We start from the raw sequence: 19714 nt of genomic DNA on the forward strand, positions 1-19714 counted from the left end.
TCAAAATCACCAGTTCTCCTCTAGGATAGGGCGATTTTGATTCACTTTTCAAATTCTCCTCTAGGATCGGGCGATTTCTTCGATTTATGTCATCAAAATCGTCGGTTCTCCTTTAGGATCGGGCGATTTTGATGCACTGTTCAAATTCTCCTCTAGGATGGGGCGATTGCTCCGATTCTCCTTTAGGATCTTGTGATTTTGATTCACTGTTCAAATTCTCCTCTAGGATCGGGCGATTTTGATTCACTATTCAAATTCTCCTCTAGAATCGGGCGATTTCGATTCACTGTTCAAATTCTCCTCTAGGATCGGGCGATTTTTATTCACTGTTCAAATTCTCCTCTAGGATCGGGCTTTTTCGATTCACTATTCAAATTCTCCTCTACTCTAGATTTCACAGTTCAAATTCTCCTCTAGGATTTCACAGTTCAAATTCTCCTCTACTCTAGGATTTCACTGTTCAAATTCTCCTCTACGGTTCAAATTCACTGTTCAAATTCTCCTCTAGAATTTCACGGTTCAAATTCTCCTCTAGAATTGGGCGATTTCGATTCACTGTTAAAATTCTCCTCTCCTCTAGGATCGGGCGGTTTCGATTCACTGTTCAAATTCTCCTCTAGGATTTCACTGTTCAAATTCTCCTTTAGGATTTCACGGTTCAAATTCTCCTCTAGGATCGGGCGATTTTGATTTATTGTTCAAATTCTCCTCTAGGATCGGGCGATTTTGATTCACTGTTCAAATTCTCCTTTAGGATCGGGGCGAGTCCATTGCGACTCACTGATTTTTAAAACCCTGTTTTTGACCAACCCTGGTTTTGACCATCTGAAACTTGCCCAATTAGAACAGTTGAATCGGCCAGTTTACTGGTTAGGCCAGGCCTATGTCCAATTGACGGTTCTACTTGGATTTTACTAAGACTGGATTAATTAGGCTAATATGCAGCAGCTTATTTGAACGTTACACTCGCCAAACCGGAAATACACACATATTCAAATGGAGGTTTGCCGCGAAGAAATTTATTTTATTTTCTTTAATCTAGTTCATGCAACAAACCATTTTTAAAAACCAGGTATAAAACACAAGGAATTCGATTCCCTGATCGATCCATCCTTCCTTTTCAACCTCATGATTCCATTCATGTCCCTTTCCTCTTCTTCACACGCACACTTGTGCCTGCTCACCTCCTATTCCTTTCCCTTCCTTTTTGTTCTGCTTCTTTTTACACCTTCCATCTATAAATTTCTCATTTTCCGGCAAAAAACTCGGGGAGAATACTGTGGTCTCTTCCTTCTTGGAAGAAGCCACTTTATTTGTTCCCTCTTTCAAATGAGGAATTTAAATATTTAATTTCCATAACTTTCTTACTTTTGTTCTTGGAATCAAGGTATGTCGGATTCCAAATATGCATTCGAGCCTGCTCAATTTAAGGTTATTTGTACGTATTCTCCGTTCTGGTTTCAATTTACTTTCTCTTTTTTGTGTTGAATTTTTCGGGCTTCTATGCTTGATTACCTTTTTGTGTTTGCTTCTTTTTTTATTTCCCTGCTTGTTATTCCTTTCTTTAGAACTTGTCTTCCTTTTATGCCTTTCTGGAATTCTTATGCAAAGGTTAAAGCAATGGTTGTTCATTGCTCTCTTTTGGTTCTCACTTTCAAAGAATTCGATGGCAGACCGGGCAGGTTGCTCTATTAGTTTTGAACATAATTTATTTATCTTCCCCTTATTTTCTGAGTTTATCATACATCTGGAGTTAGCACACAGGCAGGAATTCATCTAAACAGCTATTTTATCAACAAGATGTTACTTATGCTTATCTTGATAGCAAAAGTGAACTATTAATTTTTCACCTTTTTGTGTCCCTCCCTGAATTTTTGCTAGTCCTTCTACTAGATATTTATCTGTCAGTTCTAAGTCGTGGCTAAGAGTTATTGCATGAATTTAGATAAATAATAGACTCCTCCAAACTGCTCTATTCAATCATCGTGCAAGAATTGACACAAGTGAGAAGCGGCTTTAATTAATGCTCTGGAGAATTCAGTATTGAATTTCTCCTTCTCTGTTTACTGGTTGGATATTTGAATTATTTTCAATCTGGTCTTTGAAGCCAGGTGATCCATTCATGGAAATTAATTTAGAAAAACACAGGGAATTGCTTGGCAAGTGTGTTGCGTATTATGACAAATATGTCGTATTAATAGTTTGATATTGTGATTGCATATCAAGAATCTGCATGCTATTGTTAGTTTCCCAATTGGGATCTCGGATATAGCATTTATAGGATATCAGATCTAGAGCTCCTGTTCTACTTTATTGACATACTAGGAATGGAGTTCATATGTTATATTTTTTTCTTCACTGTAATTGCTCTTCCACATGAGCCATGTTGCCAATTTAGGATGCAGAATGGGAGAACATTTCTTGGTTAGTAAACTCAATGGCCCGATGCGATGTTTGATAATAATTAATTGTGTGCAACATCTTAGAAGTTTAGCTTGGAAAGTTGTGGGTTGTATAAATGTCCTCACTTCAAAATCTCATGTTTCCAAAGCTGGAAACTGAAGTATATGTGTCAGAGTGTTTTGTCATGGGTTTCATTATGAATTAAAATCTTCATAGCTTCATCAGATATTTTAGATGCATTTTGCCCAGTTTTTTGAATTTTCCCAATTCTCCTAAATGTTTCCTTTATCTCTGCAATTATTTTAGGATCTTATACTCAACAGATATGATTCCTTTAGTTCCCTTCCTCTAACAGACCAAGACTGATAGTAACGACCTCCATTAGGAAAAAAATTGTTATGATCCCTCAACAACTCAAAGCGAGCAGGTGAATGCCGATTTGCGTGGCAAACCTTTTGGGAATGACAGCTTTGTTTTTAATGAGTATTTTTACCCTAAATGCTTTTCGATTGCTTCTGCTTCATGCACATTGATTATTTTGTTTCAGAGGTGTGTATTTAGTTCAGCAGTATTGCAAGGCTGCCATATTTTTTAATAGGTATTCTCTTTGCAGTGTGGGTTTTCTGAATAGGAGTAATATCTTAGAAGGAAGTTGCTATATTGTACTTCACTGAACGACAGATAAGACTCCGTTAAGTCAACATTAGTTTTTGAAGTGTAAGTAGTTTGCATTTCTCAGGATGAGAAGAAAAAAGAAAAAGTGTTTTGGGTTAGTAAATAGAAAAGTCGCTATTTTTTCTAGCCAAAACTGAAAAATCTATGCAGAGGAATAAATTCCGTTTAAGTGAGAGGAGGAAAACAAGCCATAAAGAACCTAAGCCCTTCGCTTTCTGTTATTCACACTTGTGGTAACTAATTCAGGAACCTGTTCTGTTTGTGCTGAATATGACAAGCTGAATTGACGCCATCCTCGTTATAACCTTATGCAACTTCAGAGCTATGCATTGCGTGTTTGAGTAGTATGATTCTGTCATTGACAGCATCTCTTTGAAAATTCATCCATTGGATGGTCACCAATAGAATCTGGTATGCTTAAATTGCAGGAATGATGCCTTTGACTTAAACATGGTCAAGTAGAGCTTTAAGTCTCAGTTTTTATGTTGTTTTTTTGGGAGTACCTATGAAATATATATGGAGATCCAGTAACTTGCAATGCCGATTGTTCAATTGCTGATGCTTACTTTTTAACTCCTTTACTTTACTTTGTGCAAGTAGTTGGCAAATCCATGGAAAATTTCCTTTATAGGTGCCCTGGTAGTTTATGTTGGCAACTGCTCTACTTTTAGAGATGCATGAATAGATTCTTTTAAAGAAGCATAAGTTGTCAGTATTAAGAAATCATTTTGTTTTAAAACCACATATTTGGATATCTATATTAGAAGTATGGTTCTAGTGTGGTCATTATTTCTAGGGTTTTTGGATTTGCTTGCTACTTTTTTTCTTCATTCTCATGGTTACAAGCTTCTTTTTAAAGTGTGGAATCTGTTTCCTGTAGGTGTACCTGGGGATGGAAGATGTTTATTCAGATCTGTAGCTCATGGTGCTTGCTTGAGATTGGGAAAGCCATCCCCAAGTGAGAATCTTCAGAAGGAGCTGGCAGATGAGCTAAGGGCTAAAGTATGCAAATGGAATTCACTTTTGAGTAAAACAAGATAAAGATTCCGTGCATTTTTCTGTGATGTTAACGTATGTATTGCATATGTTGTATTTGTGTTCAAAATGTTATGAGAATTTCAATGCCATTTGTTGTATGAGGTTCTCTTTATTCCCATCCGTTCATGCCAACAACTGGACAACTGACCATTGCCCATAGAAATTATGTATTACTTCACTGGTATTAGGTGCCTTCACATCTTATCGTCCATTTTGTATTAAATATTTGTTGTAAACATATAATGGCAGTGCAATCTTGGCCAGGGTCTATTTGGCACGATTTTGGACTTTTTGCAAGTTCTATTCATAGATGGAAACTCCTGGTTGCAAACTTAGGTCCTTGTAGCTACTGTCATGTTCATTGACTATGAATTTTTGTCATTTGACCTAATTATTACAATGGACAAACTTGTAAGCTTTGTTCTGATGCAGCCTGTGATGTTTTTTTAGGTTGCTGATGAGCTAGTTAAGAGACGCAAAGACACAGAATGGTCAGTTAAATACTTTGGGATAAGTTCAGATTTGAATGTTTTTCTTGCTAAAGCATTAATCATTATCTAGTTAAATACAAAATTCAAATGAACAAGACCATGTAAAGAAGTAAAATAAGATATAATACAAACCATCGCTAAAAAAAAGGCAAAGTTCAGATTCAGCGGTTATTTGGTTTTGTCAATTCATCTGATTTAGTCACAAAAATTGGACATACTTGATGAACGATCATATATTCAAATTTATTGGCCTTATCTACAACTTAGTAGAAAAACCAAAATACCTCATCAAGCGTGTTGCACCCAGCCGCCTAGGTGGCCAATCGGCTAAATCGCCTAGGCGGGTTGTGTCTAGGCAACTGCCTAGGCGGGCAAGGCACCGTCTAGGTGCTACAGTCAAGGTGGCTGCCTAGGTGCCACTGGAATGCAGGTTGCCGAGGGCAGAAAAATGCCCTCGCCTATAGTCAAAATAGTAATCCCCCCTCCTAAAAAGGGACGAAACGAGGTTCTGGGGGGCATTCTAAACCGCCAAAACCAAATCCGTGTCATCTAGAGAGAGAAAAAAACTGCCAAAAGCCTCTATTTTGTGATTTATCGGAAGATCGATAAGTTTTTAATTTTTTTGATTTCTTCCGAAATCAAAGGCAATGTTTTGAGGTAGTTTTTGGAGCTTCTATGGTCAACAGTGAAGACTTTTTGTAAATATTTGATACCCAAAACCATATCTTATGGATATTAATTAATAAAGAATTATATAAAATGTTATATCTTAATTTTTATGTGAATAATCCCTACCCGTCCTTGTTCCTGGGGTGCCTGCCCTCCTAGGTGGCCAGGCCTCCAAAATGCATAGGCGCCCGCCTGTGCATTTTTTGTCATTGCCAGAGTCAATTAGTGGCTATATCCCTTAGTTATAAACATGAGGAGCACTATGGCTTTCCTATATAGGGAAGATTTCTTTACTTTGCAAGAAGACTTTTGTGGATTTCTTCGAGACAGCTTTGTCATGTATCGAATATAAAGGAGGAAATTTTCAAGAACAGCTGTCATTCATGTGAAGTTTCAAATTCAACCAAGATGTATCATCAAATGTTCACAGAACCAAAAAAAAAAAAATTTGCTCCGTTTTTCCATTTCAGTGACTTTCTTGTGTGGACTCAATGTTAGTCTAGTCTGTTTGAATTTAGGCATATATTGACACAATATTTTCTTAACAACTCTGTTAGGTTTCTTGAAGGTGATTTTGATACATATGTGCAACAGATTAGAAAGCCTCATGTGTGGGGAGGAGAGCCTGAGCTGCTCATGGCTTCACATGTTCTTCAGTGAGTGCTAATTATCCTCTTTTGTTGGATTAACATCCAATTTTGACTACTGTCAATTGAAGATATTGTTTGCCCTTGTGTATAATTTGAACCAACTTTCTGTCTTTAACCAAACCTCCAGTTTCTTACTGCAGTTGGTTTGGTTTCACAGGATGCCAATCACTGTTTTTATGCGTGATCATAAATCTGGCAGTCTACTAACTATAGCAGAGTATGGTCAAGATTATGGAAGGGAAGATCCGATTCGTGTTCTATATCATGGTTTTGGACACTACGATGCTTTAGATTTTCATCCTAGTGGAGCAAAGTCAAAGTTGTAAGCCTCATTACATGCTTTGACAGTTTGTCCATCTAATGATTACTCAATACTTGCACCTCATTACTGGGTTTTTGGGGCTCAGGTATTAGGTCTTAGTTTGGCCTTCAGTTTCATTTTTGAATTTCACATTCAAATTTAAATTTAAATTGAAATCCCGAGATTGGGACAAACATTTTGCTAACTTGTATGTCTGTACTTTTATCAGTTTTTGATTACTTTTCCTAGCCATGCTATGTGGGAAAATATTAATGATTTTTTCTCTGGCCTGCTGCAGGTTCCAGAAATGATTGGTTTAAGAATGGGACCGAATATGAATTACTGTAGATTCTTCCAGAGAATTTTCTGGATTCAATAAATGTCCATCTCAGAGATATTCTACTTTTCATCTCGTAACAAAGTATTCCATTCTACCAGTTTTGGTTTCAAACAAGATACTGACTGCTATTTAGACTGTCTGAAGGTCCAACAATAGATGGTAAGGAGTATTGCTTCTTTGTTCAAATCTCATCAAACAATTTGAAAGCGTTTGAGTGGAATAACATTACTTCCCAACCGTCCATTGATGAAAGCCAAGAGTTTGATGAGCTTTTAGTATCCTGTACAGAACAAAACAGGTACTATAGTGTATGGACCCCTAAATAAACACTCATACCTATTTCCAGAAGCCTTTAATTTGTCGATCGTCATACCCTTTTTGCAATGGGAAACACATATTACAGTACAAATTAGCTCAAATCTCAACTGCAAAGAAGTGATTGATTGGAGATTGTTACTAGCAGTATCCTAATTGCTAACTTCTTCTGGTATATTGAAAATCATTAGAGTGGTACAAATTAGTGAGTCCTTTGGCATAATTGCATGTTTTTCAGATGTGCCAAATGATAAAAGAGTGAATACAGAAAAGAACAATGCCTTCGAAGAAATTGAAGGGGCAACAAAATGAACTAGTTTGAAAAAATAATTCGATAAGCAATTAGTAATAGAGGACAATCATGCACAAAAACTTCGGCATTTTATGCTTTTGACAATTTAGAATTTCTTTAGTTACTATCACTGAGAGGACAATTTTGTAGAAGTACCAGCAAAGGAGTAAACAGACAGATGTATGTATTTGTGCTGGTGCTTTTCGCAAAGCAATAGTAATGGGGTTCAATATAGAAGGCACAGCATCTCAATAATGATTAGAGCTAAGCTATCTGACCAAGATAATAATGGTTGTTTTTAGTTAGACATTTGAACATATGTAAGCTAATATAAAATCAGTATGGTAGGTAATAGTGAGATATGTCTAGGGTATCTGACATTTCTAAGATGGGAGCAAACATGACTCATGGCAGTTGAATACACATTTTTGCACTCAAGGGAAATTTGGTTGGGCTTTCCATAACTATTGGACTTTCTTTATTTCTTATTGTTCTATCATAAAATAACTTGGTGATAATTTACAGTTATGAAAACATTTCTTTTAAAAATATTACTGTTTTTTTTTTTTTTTTTGATGTTGTTACTGTTTTAAAGATGTTACTGTGGAACTCTCAGATTGTATTTAATATTTTCATATGAGCATAACAATGATTTTAATATTTTCATATGAGCATAACAATCATTTTCTATTACAAAGGAGAAAGAATATGATCTGAATCACGGGACAATGGAAGCATTTGCTAAAGCTGGAGGATTTGGTGTACTGAAGTTGTTTACCATCTGGCCTTTCAATATAGACACTATCAAGGGTCATACATCAACGAGTCCCATCTTTTCTGGGCCAACCCCTTGCCGTTTTTGGCCTTACATTTGAACCAACTCGCACCTCATAACAAGTGTTGTGCTGGGTCTGCAGTACACATGGCCAGCCCACCTATGTCGACTTTTTCTTATCTTATCGCCTATTGGAGCCATACCTAAATTCTCCTAAATATATTCATTTTGAATCATATCTCTTTATGTTTTGTCACTCATCCATCTCAAGATCCTCGTCTTAACTACACTCATCCTATGGGCATGTCGTTTATTAACCGCCCAACATTCCATCCTATAAAGCAAAGATGGCCACACAATTGTCCTATAGAACTTTCCCTTCAGGTTCATTGGTATTGCCACGATCACATAAAACTCAGGTTACACATCTCCACCTCGCCCGCCTAGCTCCAATTCTATGTGTGACATCTTCCTCAATCTCTCCATTTTCCTGGATCATCGACCCTAGATATTGAAAGTACGCTGTTTTTGGTATTTCTTGGTTGTTAATCTTAACTACTTCCTCGTCTCTACTCCTATTATTTCATGCACTCTGTCTTGGTCGGGCTAATTTTAATACCTTTAGGTTCTAGAGCATCCCTACAAGGTTCTAACTTTGTGTGGATGCCGCTTCCGGTCTCATCGATTAAAACTATATCGCACGCAAACAGCATACACCACAGTACCTCATCCTATATTATACATAATATTATTTAATTATTTACGTTTTTCAGTGATTTCCAACTATTTTTAGCAAGTTCTAGTTATATATATTTTCATCAAATTACTTCGAATAATGTGAATATGTTTTAAAAAAAATAAGCTTTTATGTAGATTTATCTATAAGTTTATCTTATATAAGTTTATGATGGACACTGCCAAACAACAAATAATTCATTATCAAGATTAATTTTATTTAAATAGTGAATTATTAGTTATAACAAGTGAATCCAAAGAGGCCCTAAATGCGCTATTTGTGCCATATTCGCAAAAACATAATTTTGAAAACTTTCAATAATTTTATTTCTCAAAAACAAAAAACTTTCAATAATTTTATTTAAGGGAGCAAATACCCATGAATAATGTTTACATAATAGTTTTACATACCCTCCTTTAGGGCGTCAATTATATTATGTCGAGAAAAAGAAATGATATCAAAGCCATACAGGTTGGGTGCTCACCAGTCTATTCCTAGTTCTCTTGAGAGGAACAGTTTATCGATGTAATTTATGATCGGAGCTGAGGCAGCGACATAGCTCTCCATTTGAACCCTAGCTGAAGCCTCTGAAAGAACAGATTAAAGGTCATCGAATGTATAATATGGAATATGGCCTAATTTCTCTAGCCACTAAGACACACAAGCAAAAGGCACTAGACAGTAGTTTTTTCTTCAAGACTTTCATTTTTCTACAATCTACAATTCAAAAAAAATTGTGTTTGATTAATTTATACATGAAGACATCATAAGGTTCATTACGTTATCAATTTAATTGAGTGTAACTCTTTAATATGATTTTGCACAAGAGTGATTTGGAACCCGGAATTGTTAGGTCTCATCAAGATCAATTTGAACAGTATCAGCATCTTAATTTGAACAGTATCAGCATGTTATGTAATTTCATATAACGAAAAGCAAGATAACAGACGAAAACACTGTTAAAATAAATGTAGGGACACAAAATAATGTAATTTCAAATTAGAAGAAAAAGCTCATAATAGCACGTGTGTGATATACGAAGATCAAAATGAGTAAATATCCCTTTACACAAATACTACAAGGCTGTCCATCCCATGTGTTGCAAAACTGTGATATACACAACCATCTCTGAAATACAGAAAAGCATTACATATCCTGTGTCTTCCACAAAAGGAACCTTCATTATGAACTGGTAAATTTCCTGCTGCAAGAGTTTCATCCTCAACTGTGCTACTGGCGCACGTAAGTCTACGAAACCTGGACATGTATTCTTACGCAGAATAGGTGGCATCAGCAAACAACTTAGGAAACCGAAGATTCTGAAATAAGGCTTGGGCCTGAGAGGAGGGTATCAAGCTAGTGGGGTGGCTGATATCCACTGCCTTGGAGGTCATGGAACAATTTGTGGTTCTAACCTTTCCTCCAGTCATACCCAAATATGTGTTTTATTTCATTTGGGTTAATAGATAACATTTTCTTCCGAATCAACAGGGTCAGTGGCTGTGAGGTGGATAGGCCTTTTGGTTTAGTTGGATCTTACCATAAGGTCTATCACTGGGTTAATACACAATGTGGATCTTGATAACCAAAGTCACAAAGTTGCACCCGTGTCTCCAAGCTTAGTCCACAGGATTCATGGGAACCTCAGATGAGACCCAAAATTGGGGCAGAGAGAGAAAACCATGACGATAGTCAAATTAGATTCCAAGGTGGTTTGTAAAATGTAGATGGGGTCAATGGAATTTGGAGGCTAAAAGGACAGAGTGGTTGATGGAACCTTTTTGTAATTCTTGTGCATTTATACATCCAAAGTGTACTTTCCTTACAAAATCATAAAAGAATTTGAAAGGAGATAAAATAAATGGTCCTGTGTAGTGCCAGGAAACAACATGGAATGGTATTTGGAAGGTTCCAAAGGACATGACAAACTACATGGCAAAGAGAACCAAGTTTGTAATTTTTCATGTAGTTGACGTCCATTTGTTTCACTTCCCATGTAACAAATTAAGATTTCATGTTGAGGTTCACACTTCAGGTTTTGTAACTTGCAATTTTCCTACAAAAATTCATGAGGAGAAATCAGTTCATGAATATGGCGAAAGATTCATGGAAGGCACCACATGTAAGGTGACTACGCTCCACTTACTTTAGCTTAGTAAAATTAGTGGTACCTATGAAAGAAAAAAAAAAAAAAAACAGTAAACCTAATGGCAATGACCTTTATGGTAATCTTTACTGGAAATTCTTCATAAATTTCAAAAACAAATGAAGATAAAGTATACACTAATCCAGTGTTTAAAACCAGAGCTCGGGTGCCCGACCTGAGTCCCTGCAGATCCGAGTCAACAGAGTAGACATGGTGAGTCAGACCAGCTGACTCATTTTATATTAAAAAAACTTTTAAAAAAAGTAAAAGATAAAAAATTTGAAAATATAAAAATACATTAAATCATGAATTTGAAATCAAACAATTGATTTCATACTCTAGGAAGCATAAGCCAAAATCACAATCCAAAACTACAAATAAAAAAAAAGGGCAAGGAAAAGGCGGATAAAAGGGCTGAAAAATACAAAAAATCGAAATTCAAATTTTTTTGGTTTTCATTCAAAAATAAATAAAAAATAGGGCTTCTATAGATCAATGTGATAGAAACATTTTTGAGATAGATTTGAATGAATTTGGTAAAAAAATGGGAGAGAAATTGAAGATTTCCGATTTTGAGATAGATTTGAATGAATTTGAAAAGTCAACCTCTTTTGTTTTGATTTTGTATACTAAAAATTGGTAGGGAGTTTAATACAGGGCTTAAAAACAAATAATTTGAATCAAATTTCAGGTGTTTTCATCAAGCATCAAGGGAGAAATTGGAAGAAAGGAGGATAAGAATTTTGGGGTTGAAGAATCATAATTTTTTTATAATAAAACCTTATCAAAATCTCAAATTGATGGCTTCAATGCCTTATTTTGGGAGTTATAGTATATATGCTTCTCTTTTTTTCTTTTTTTTATTTTTTTTATTTCATTGGTACTGGGCATCTCGCCCAAGGTCACGCGAGACTCGGCCAGGAACCTACCAGTCCCGAGCTGACTAAACCAGTTCCAAGTCAACTTGTCGGATTTCTAAACACTACTCTAATCCATTGGACTATGAGAAACCCATAATACCTTGGGTCAGCACTTCCAATGAAATGATGGGAGTATAGAGGATGGGACGCACCATTTGAATTCTATCCTGTTTTGGTAGGTACCACCTTTCTCCATCATTGTCCACCAATTCACTAGATGTGGATGAGACATTCAACTAAAAAATTGCTATTTTCTTTCATATAACTAGCACCTTGGATTATATAATAGTTTAAATTCCCCAATAAGAAAATAATCAACCATGTACCCTACATACCATCTTCATTTAGCTTCCTAAGAAGTTGCGCTTTAGTAGGAAGGGCATACATTCCTGCAGCAACAGCCTTCCTAATGGCCCACCCATGGTGAGGAGCAAAAACCTGTGCATATGCCACTGATGCTGGATCCCTAAGGGAATTTCCCCTGCCATAGGAACAGTAGTTTCTAATTAATAATAATCATGACATGATGAATGTAGTGCAGGACTAACAAAAAAACAATACAACAGAGAGCAGTCAGTTTTACTTTTCTTTTTCTTTTTCTTTTTTTTATGAAAAAAGAAATAGAGCAATCAGGCTTCCAAGTATATTGCTTCTTCATGTGTTTCGATGTCATTCTCCTAAAAATCCTTATGCTAGTTGATCTTTAGTCCATCAATTTATATTTAGGGAAAGTATAAATGAACTATTTAACATTTCACCCATGTATCAAAACACGCCTAAGATATCAACTACGCTAACTCATGAATATGTGTTCCTTGATGGCTTTTTGAAATGAAATCAAATGAAATAGGAGATATGTTAAATAGTTCATCTCAGTGTTTTTTGATAAATTTCCCTAAAGAGAACCACAAAATTTTGGAGGAGGTTAACATAGCATTTCATATCATTCAGCAACAATAAAAACAAATAACGCCGGATCTGATAACATTTGTACATTGGTAAGGAAACAAACTTAAAAATGAATGTGGAATAAAATTTTGCTAGTTACGAACATACTCCATCATCAAAATTTTCTCAAATAGAACTCTGACCATGTCAAGCCCACGCTTCACCCTAAGAAGGTTGCGAGAATGACTCCCCCCTTTTCTCACACTGTTTTGCTGAATGTCATCATCAAGTAGGGATTGCAATGTACCAATTGACTTGGAAGCTTCCACTAGATCTACAACCTGGTTATAAGCAATAAAAGTTCATGCACTGCTTCCTATTAAAATACAAATATTAAAGAGCATCAGCAACATTGAGAAAGAAAAATCAATGCATTGGAATAAATCCTCATCCAGCTACGCATTCTATTATATCTAAGGTGAGCAAAAGCAGAACACAGGACCAAACAAATTCAAAACCACAAGTGCACCCTAGTGCACAGTAGCCTATTTCAATATGGCAAAGCACCACACCTTGACTTTGTATATTCTAGAAGACAGGCATCCACAATCCCTTCTAAAATGATGACCAATGGAGATTGTGGGTCCTGAGCGTGGACATTCTTCCAGGTGTTGTAATCATCGACATCCATCATCAGGAATGGATGGGGGATGCCACATTGGTGTACAATATATCAAACACCATTACTATGCTTTCCCTTCAAATTTTCGATCTTGATTTAATAGTTCAATATGGAAGGCTGTTTCCTAAATTCGACAATGCTCAAATTTATAGGAGATTTGGAAAGCAACATTTGTATATAACCAATCAATAGAGGAAATATAGTAAATACAGAACAACACACACAAAATACACTATGACGTATCTAAATGGTTATTGAAAAAAGCAATGATCTTCCCAAAGGACCTTCAGAATGGACTGACTTACTCAGAAACATGCAGACTAATGTAATTTCAAACTTCAAGTAAAAGTGAATAGGAAGAAAGTTTGATGAGAAGCTCCAGAAATAGTTGTTTGTTCAATTAGCATGTTATATGACAAGGGAAACAAATGGTGACCAAGATAATGAAAATGAAAACCTGTAGCTGGGCCATTTAGAGTTATCATATGGTTAATTGCACGAGGCTACAGTATCAAAAAAAAATAATGCAAAGGGCAAAAAAATCGACCGTATTGTAAGTTGCTTTAAGAGTTGAGACAGCAATTGTATACATGAATGAGTGTTTGAACTAAGATTTAGACATAATTATTCAAATAAGTCGCCATGAAATTTGCCATATTCCCACCTTTGTGAGTAATTACAGAAAGTACAGTAAAAACTCTGCCATGGCAAGTCCCAAGGCGGCCATGCCGGTCCCAGGCCCAGATAAAGGAAGAAGGTAGGTTTAGGTAGGCATCCGGCATGAAATTTTAACACATCTTTTAATGAATCCTAAACCTATATTATATGCTCATACCAGGGCATTCCCTATATATGAGGGTTTGGCCATTGATAGAGCATAATGGCACAACAGGATTCGTGTAGGTAACCCCAAATAGTTGGGATAATTCTCGGATGATGATGATGACGAAAGTAAAAGCTCCATAGAGAATAATCGCAAAACATGTAAACAAAAGCAAATAGATGAAGACCATGTGTCAATATGTGCATCATGCAAATTAATCCTCTATGACAACCACAAGAAAGTATTTGAGAAGAAAATCTTAAGAGGAATTCACCCCACCTCAATTTAATGAAACAATAGATTTTTTTTTTCCATATCTCATCATTCATCTAATTCACTAAAGTGACGAAAATGCTCAAATATTGATGTCAAAATTATGCTCTGAAATAAAATGAACATAATCTTAGCAATTATCCACGAAATTGAGAGAGAGAAGAGAGCACCCGCCTAAATTTCAAGAGCAATCAGAGTAACGTGATATAAATGCCAGTTGAGTGTGAATTCTATAACCCGTTGACATGTGCTGAATTTTCAAATTTATCACATTCCAACAATTCAAATCTGTCGTTCTCCCTCCCTCCAAAATTTCAACCCAAAAAAATCCAATAAATCATTTTGAATTCTGACCCCCTCCCTCCCTACAAAATTTCAACCCAAAACAATCCAATAAATCATTTCGAATTCTCACCAAACTAAACAACAAACACATTCTCCCTCCCTCCCCATCAAAGATTAACCAGAGCAGTCAAGAACAAAATGTCCAAAATTTCAAACCAAAACAATCCAATAAATCATTTCGAATTCTCACCAAATTAAACAATAAATCCATTTGTAATGAAACATAAGCAATTGCGCATCTATCCAACCACCAAAATTTCTAACAAATTTGATAAGAAGTTCCAAATAACTATCCTAAAAATAAAAAAATTCAAGAGAAAACCCAAACAACCAACGTAAAAATGCAATTTTTTCTGCCGGAAAACTATTGTTTTCACAAACCCTTAACACTGAATCACGAAATCCCGTCAATTCTCATCAATAATTCGAAAAAACACAGTGAACATTCAATCACCTTGGCCACATAATCCATTTCTGCAAATTTGAAGGCTAGTCCAAGACACCCAAAGAGGACAGAGACATGAGAGCAAGCACGCGAAAATGAGGCGACCTCAATATCAGAGGCTTGCGAATTCAGAGTGAGTGCAATCTCTTGGAAGGACTCTGCGATCTGTTTCAGGGGTTTTCCGTTGGACGCCATTGATGAGAAAAACTACACACTCTCTCTCTTCTTATTCTGAATTTTTTTTTTCTCCTGGAATCAGGAAGGAATTGCAGAGGAGAGAAAAATGAATAGCGCGAATACGAATGAAGGAACGAGATTCGATTTGCATGCTTCGATTTGACCGGACGAGAGGGTCCTCTACAAACCTCAGGAAAAATTGCTATTCGCGCTTTTGTCTTTACTATTTCCACCCAAAAACTGGACCTAGCCCAGCCCCTCAAGAAGGACCAAAGAGGCCTGGGCTTTATTACAGCTGGGCTAGGCAGGTTCGGTCAAATAAAATCAAAGAAAAAATAAAATGAAAAATTAAAGAGTTCAAAAGGGTTGGGTCTAATCGGCTCTGTCATGACCGTACCTTATCTCGCCCGACCCTACCCTTAGTTGTCATTGCCGGCCTCGGGCCACATTTTTTGGTCCAGGGCGTAGTGCTTTTTAGGCCAGTTGCCGCCCCTGAACTTTAGTTAAGATTTCTTATTGGTTTTTTTTTTTTAAATGAATGTTCCGAACTTAGACTTTACTTGTAATTGTAAGATTATGATATTATACATTATTTTTAAAGGTGCGATTTGTGTAGAGTCGGGGCTCTAAATAATAAAAAATAAAGCACACCTTCAAATAGTATCAAGAAATGTGGTTTCAATACTGGAAATCTTTTTGATAGCTTTAAAATATGTTTTTTTTTAATTAAAAAATTTAAAGCTCAAAAAATAGTATTGGTCGAGAAGATCTATAAAAATCTTGAAAATTAAAGGTCCAAATATGCATTACAAGGTCCACTATTTTCAAAACTCGAAATCTATTTTTTTTCATGTCCATGCATCTTGATGTCGAGGTGATTAATTTGAGGATATTTGGGCATCAAAACAACCTTTTCTCGAAAAAATTTTGGTGTGGGCTCTAATTTGATTGTTTGAAGCCTCGATTCTATATAAATTTTTTCAATTTTTAGTGGATTATGTTAAGGTATTCATACACATATGAGTATTTTTTAAAAGTATTCAACATTTTTAGGCGCTCGATAGCCTTATCCCACTATGTAGTAATGTTTTTTTCAATAAATATTTTAGGTAATTAATAGAGGTAAGTATAAATTCTTGATAGAAAAATAAGCATTTATTAACTATAGTGGATGATGACATCATCCACATGAGGTATGACTTCATCCACATGGAGCAATGATTGTGTTTTTAAACCACTAATAAAATATCATTAATTTTTTATAGAGATATTTATCCTACCGCTCATAAAAAAACATCTCTACTCAAAAAAAATTTATATTACAAAACAAGGGACAATAAATGTCCTTTATTGCTGAGTATATTAAAGAGATGGTCACAGTTATAACCCTAACATAACCTTTTCTTAATTTGACGTTGTATTTTTAATGTTATCGTGTTCTACACCATCTATTTTGGCTGAACAATGTAGATTTTACACAACTTATAAGACAGTATGAAAGTTGACATAACATTAGAAAATTGTGTCAAATCTATATTGTATAAATAAACGGACCGTTTAGAACATGCAAACCTTGTTTCTACCATTAAGATTGCTGCCCTGTGTAATGTAAACAACACCCTTTTATTATTTTATCCCGATAAGTTCGAATACAATTAATGACTTTAATATCCATGTGAAATTATTTGGTAATGTTTAAATACTTTTAGCTATTATAGTTATAAGATTACCATTTGAATATATACACATGCGCACGCACACATAGATATGTAAATATATACATATACATATAAACACACACTAAAAGTGAGATTGACATTTTGATAGTAGAAACATGGTATCTATGAATAGCTCTAAGTAGGGCTAATGAGAGCCGATCTATGAGAAATTATTGGATATATATTATCATCATCATTCGAGCCTTATCCCAACTATTTAGAATCGATTATATCAATCATGCTCCTCTATTCCACTCTATTAATGGCCATACAGTCAATCTAGTCATAGATCATCACGTATCTTCCCACTATATGCATCATGTTCTTGTGGGCCTTCTCTTTACCTTTTTAAAAGCATTCCGTTTGAATCAAATCGTCCATCCTAACTAGTGTTATTCTAAGTCGCCACTGCATTTGACCAAACCTCCTAAGGCTACTTACCCTCATCTTATCGAATATTAGATTCACCATTTAATTCATTCAAATGAATTTATTTCAAATTCTATCATTTATTGTCTTGTCACTCATCCATCTCAACATCCTTATCTTAGCTACACTCTTTTATAGACATGTTGTTTTTCAACTACCAACATTCCATCCCATAATTCCTTTAAAAAACAAACATCCCATTCCATAAAAGTACGGTGATCTTTTACTTTTAAGTAAAAGCATGACCAGTTTGTTAATGTAATTGGCATTTTGTTTGCATAAAATTAAACAAACTCATTGTATGACTTGAAAGCAGGGACTGCAATATCTAAAAAAATGGCAAAAATCCAAAAAAATCATCTAGACCATCCATTTCACCCTAAAAATAAGTGTTGAAAGAGCCATAAGATCCGTATCATTTTTTTAGTTTCATTGTCAACGTTGGAAATTGATTCTAAAGCCATCATGAAGATTTTCAATGCCCAAATTGCTTTTCAGATGAGGATTTGAGGTGAGTCTTTATTTTATTTTCATAAAGCCTAGCCCCGATAGAAACTTCATCCAACTTTAAAAGTTCTCATTTAAAGCGTAAGAGAGCTTATCAAGAAAAGTTTGAAGTCAAAACTACGAAATACTTTTTATATTCAAACTTAAAGAATAATCATCTCACAGAAAAATCCATTATTTCATATATTTTCTTCCTTTTTTTTTCTTATAGATCATGGTTTTGTATATATCATTGTTCATGCTTTACTTTAAGGGTAAATGTTATTATTCATGCTCGATAGCATATGGTATTTTTTGTAGAACAATATTCACTTTTTTTGAGCTTCCTTTTTGCCTTGTAATCTTTGTCCAACAAATAGGGATCATGATAATTGCATTGAACTTCAAAATTATTAAAAAATACTATAGCATTGTGGACTAATTTATTAATATGAAGAATATTTCTTATCAACTTGTAGCTTTTCAGTGTGTACTCAGTAACCTTTCCCTGTGGGAAAGAAAACCTGCTTTGGAGTCCCTGCTTTCAAGTCATACAATGAGTTTGTTTAATTTTATGCAAACGAAATGCCAATTACACTAACAAACTGGTCATGCTTTTACTTAAAAGTAAAAGATCACCGTACTTTTATGGAATGGGATGTTTGTTTTTTAAAGGAATTATGGGATGGAATGTTGGTAGTTGAAAAACAACATGTCTATAAAAGAGTGTAGCTAAGATAAGGATGTTGAGATGGATGAGTGACAAGACAATAAATGATAGAATTTGAAATAAATTCATTTGAATGAATTAAATGGTGAATCTAATATTCGATAAGATGAGGGTAAGTAGCCTTAGGAGGTTTGGTCAAATGCAGTGGCGACTTAGAATAACACTAGTTAGGATGGACGATTTGATTCAAACGGAATGCTTTTAAAAAGGTAAAGAGAAGGCCCACAAGAACATGATGCATATAGTGGGAAGATACGTGATGATCTATGACTAGATTGACTGTATGGCCATTAATAGAGTGGAATAGAGGAGCATGATTGATATAATCGATTCTAAATAGTTGGGATAAGGCTCGAATGATGATGATAATATATATCCAATAATTTCTCATAGATCGGCTCTCATTAGCCCTACTTAGAGCTATTCATAGATACCATGTTTCTACTATCAAAATGTCAATCTCACTTTTAGTGTGTGTTTATATGTATATGTATATATTTACATATCTATGTGTGCGTGCGCATGTGTATATATTCAAATGGTAATCTTATAACTATAATAGCTAAAAGTATTTAAACATTACCAAATAATTTCACATGGATATTAAAGTCATTAATTGTATTCGAACTTATCGGGATAAAATAATAAAAGGGTGTTGTTTACATTACACAGGGCAGCAATCTTAATGGTAGAAACAAGGTTTGCATGTTCTAAACGGTCCGTTTATTTATACAATATAGATTTGACACAATTTTCTAATGTGATGTCAACTTTCATACTGTCTTATAAGTTGTGTAAAATCTACATTGTTCAGCCAAAATAGATGGTGTAGAACACGATAACATTAAAAATACAACGTCAAATTAAGAAAAGGTTATGTTAGGGTTATAACTGTGACCATCTCTTTAATATACTCAGCAATAAAGGACATTTATTGTCCCTTGTTTTGTAATATAAATTTTTTTTG

General features: G+C 35.1%; 2 protein-coding genes across 9 annotated transcripts; one reads left to right on the forward strand and one right to left on the reverse strand.

Annotated features, from left to right (window-relative positions):
- Window positions 1-1104: 1104 nt before the first annotated feature.
- Window positions 1105-7021, forward strand: LOC105420712 (OVARIAN TUMOR DOMAIN-containing deubiquitinating enzyme 4-like). Of its 5 annotated transcripts, none has more exons than XM_088870270.1 (6): window positions 1105-1438; window positions 3959-4080; window positions 4567-4607; window positions 5834-5932; window positions 6054-6248; window positions 6526-7021. In XM_088870270.1, the coding sequence occupies exons 1-6, from the start codon at window positions 1390-1392 to the stop codon at window positions 6536-6538; spliced, it is 519 nt and encodes a 172-aa protein (XP_088726396.1). In that variant the 5' UTR covers window positions 1105-1389; the 3' UTR covers window positions 6539-7021. The 5 variants fall into 5 exon arrangements, with proteins under 5 accessions (XP_088726396.1, XP_011623710.1, XP_020523454.1 ...); XM_011625408.3 differs by having other exon boundaries at window positions 6084-6248; XM_020667795.2 differs by lacking the exon at window positions 1105-1438 and adding an exon at window positions 1559-1682 and having other exon boundaries at window positions 6084-6248.
- Window positions 6560-15501, reverse strand: LOC18435098 (accelerated cell death 11). Of its 4 annotated transcripts, none has more exons than XM_020667792.2 (5): window positions 15217-15501; window positions 12808-12980; window positions 12087-12232; window positions 9170-9272; window positions 6560-6847 (listed from the first exon to the last, which is right to left on the reverse strand). In XM_020667792.2, exons 1-5 carry the CDS (start codon window positions 15400-15402, stop codon window positions 6793-6795), a joined length of 663 nt encoding a protein of 220 aa, XP_020523451.2. In that variant the 5' UTR covers window positions 15403-15501; the 3' UTR covers window positions 6560-6792. The 4 variants fall into 4 exon arrangements, with proteins under 4 accessions (XP_020523451.2, XP_020523453.2, XP_020523452.2 ...); XM_020667794.2 differs by having other exon boundaries at window positions 6560-6992; XM_020667793.2 differs by having other exon boundaries at window positions 6783-6941.
- Between the last annotated feature and the right edge of the window lie 4213 nt (window positions 15502-19714).

Source organism: Amborella trichopoda, chromosome 6 (genome assembly GCF_054954075.1).
Source record: "Amborella trichopoda isolate Santa Cruz 75 chromosome 6, AtrichopodaSantaCruz75HAP2 v2.0, whole genome shotgun sequence".
Taxonomy (NCBI): domain Eukaryota; kingdom Viridiplantae; phylum Streptophyta; class Magnoliopsida; order Amborellales; family Amborellaceae; genus Amborella; species Amborella trichopoda.

What these genes read in the sequence shown, in the direction of transcription:
- LOC105420712 (XM_088870268.1), top strand. Translation starts at nt 2,328, where the DNA reads ATGGAGTTCATATGTTATATTTTTTTCTTCACTGTAATTGCTCTTCCA. An exon ending in AGACGCAAAGACACAGAATG is followed by an intron (nt 4,608 to 5,833) that starts GTCAGTTAAATA and finishes CAACTCTGTTAG; the next exon opens with GTTTCTTGAAGGTGATTTTG. An exon ending in ATGGCTTCACATGTTCTTCA is followed by an intron (nt 5,933 to 6,053) that starts GTGAGTGCTAAT and finishes CCAAACCTCCAG; the next exon opens with TTTCTTACTGCAGTTGGTTT.
- LOC18435098 (XM_020667792.2), bottom strand. Translation starts at nt 15,402, where the DNA reads ATGGCGTCCAACGGAAAACCCCTGAAACAGATCGCAGAGTCCTTCCAA. An exon ending in GAGAAAATTTTGATGATGGA is followed by an intron (nt 12,233 to 12,807) that starts GTATGTTCGTAA and finishes TTCCTATGGCAG; the next exon opens with GGGAAATTCCCTTAGGGATC. An exon ending in AGAGAACTAGGAATAGACTG is followed by an intron (nt 6,848 to 9,169) that starts GTGAGCACCCAA and finishes TGTTCTGTACAG; the next exon opens with GATACTAAAAGCTCATCAAA.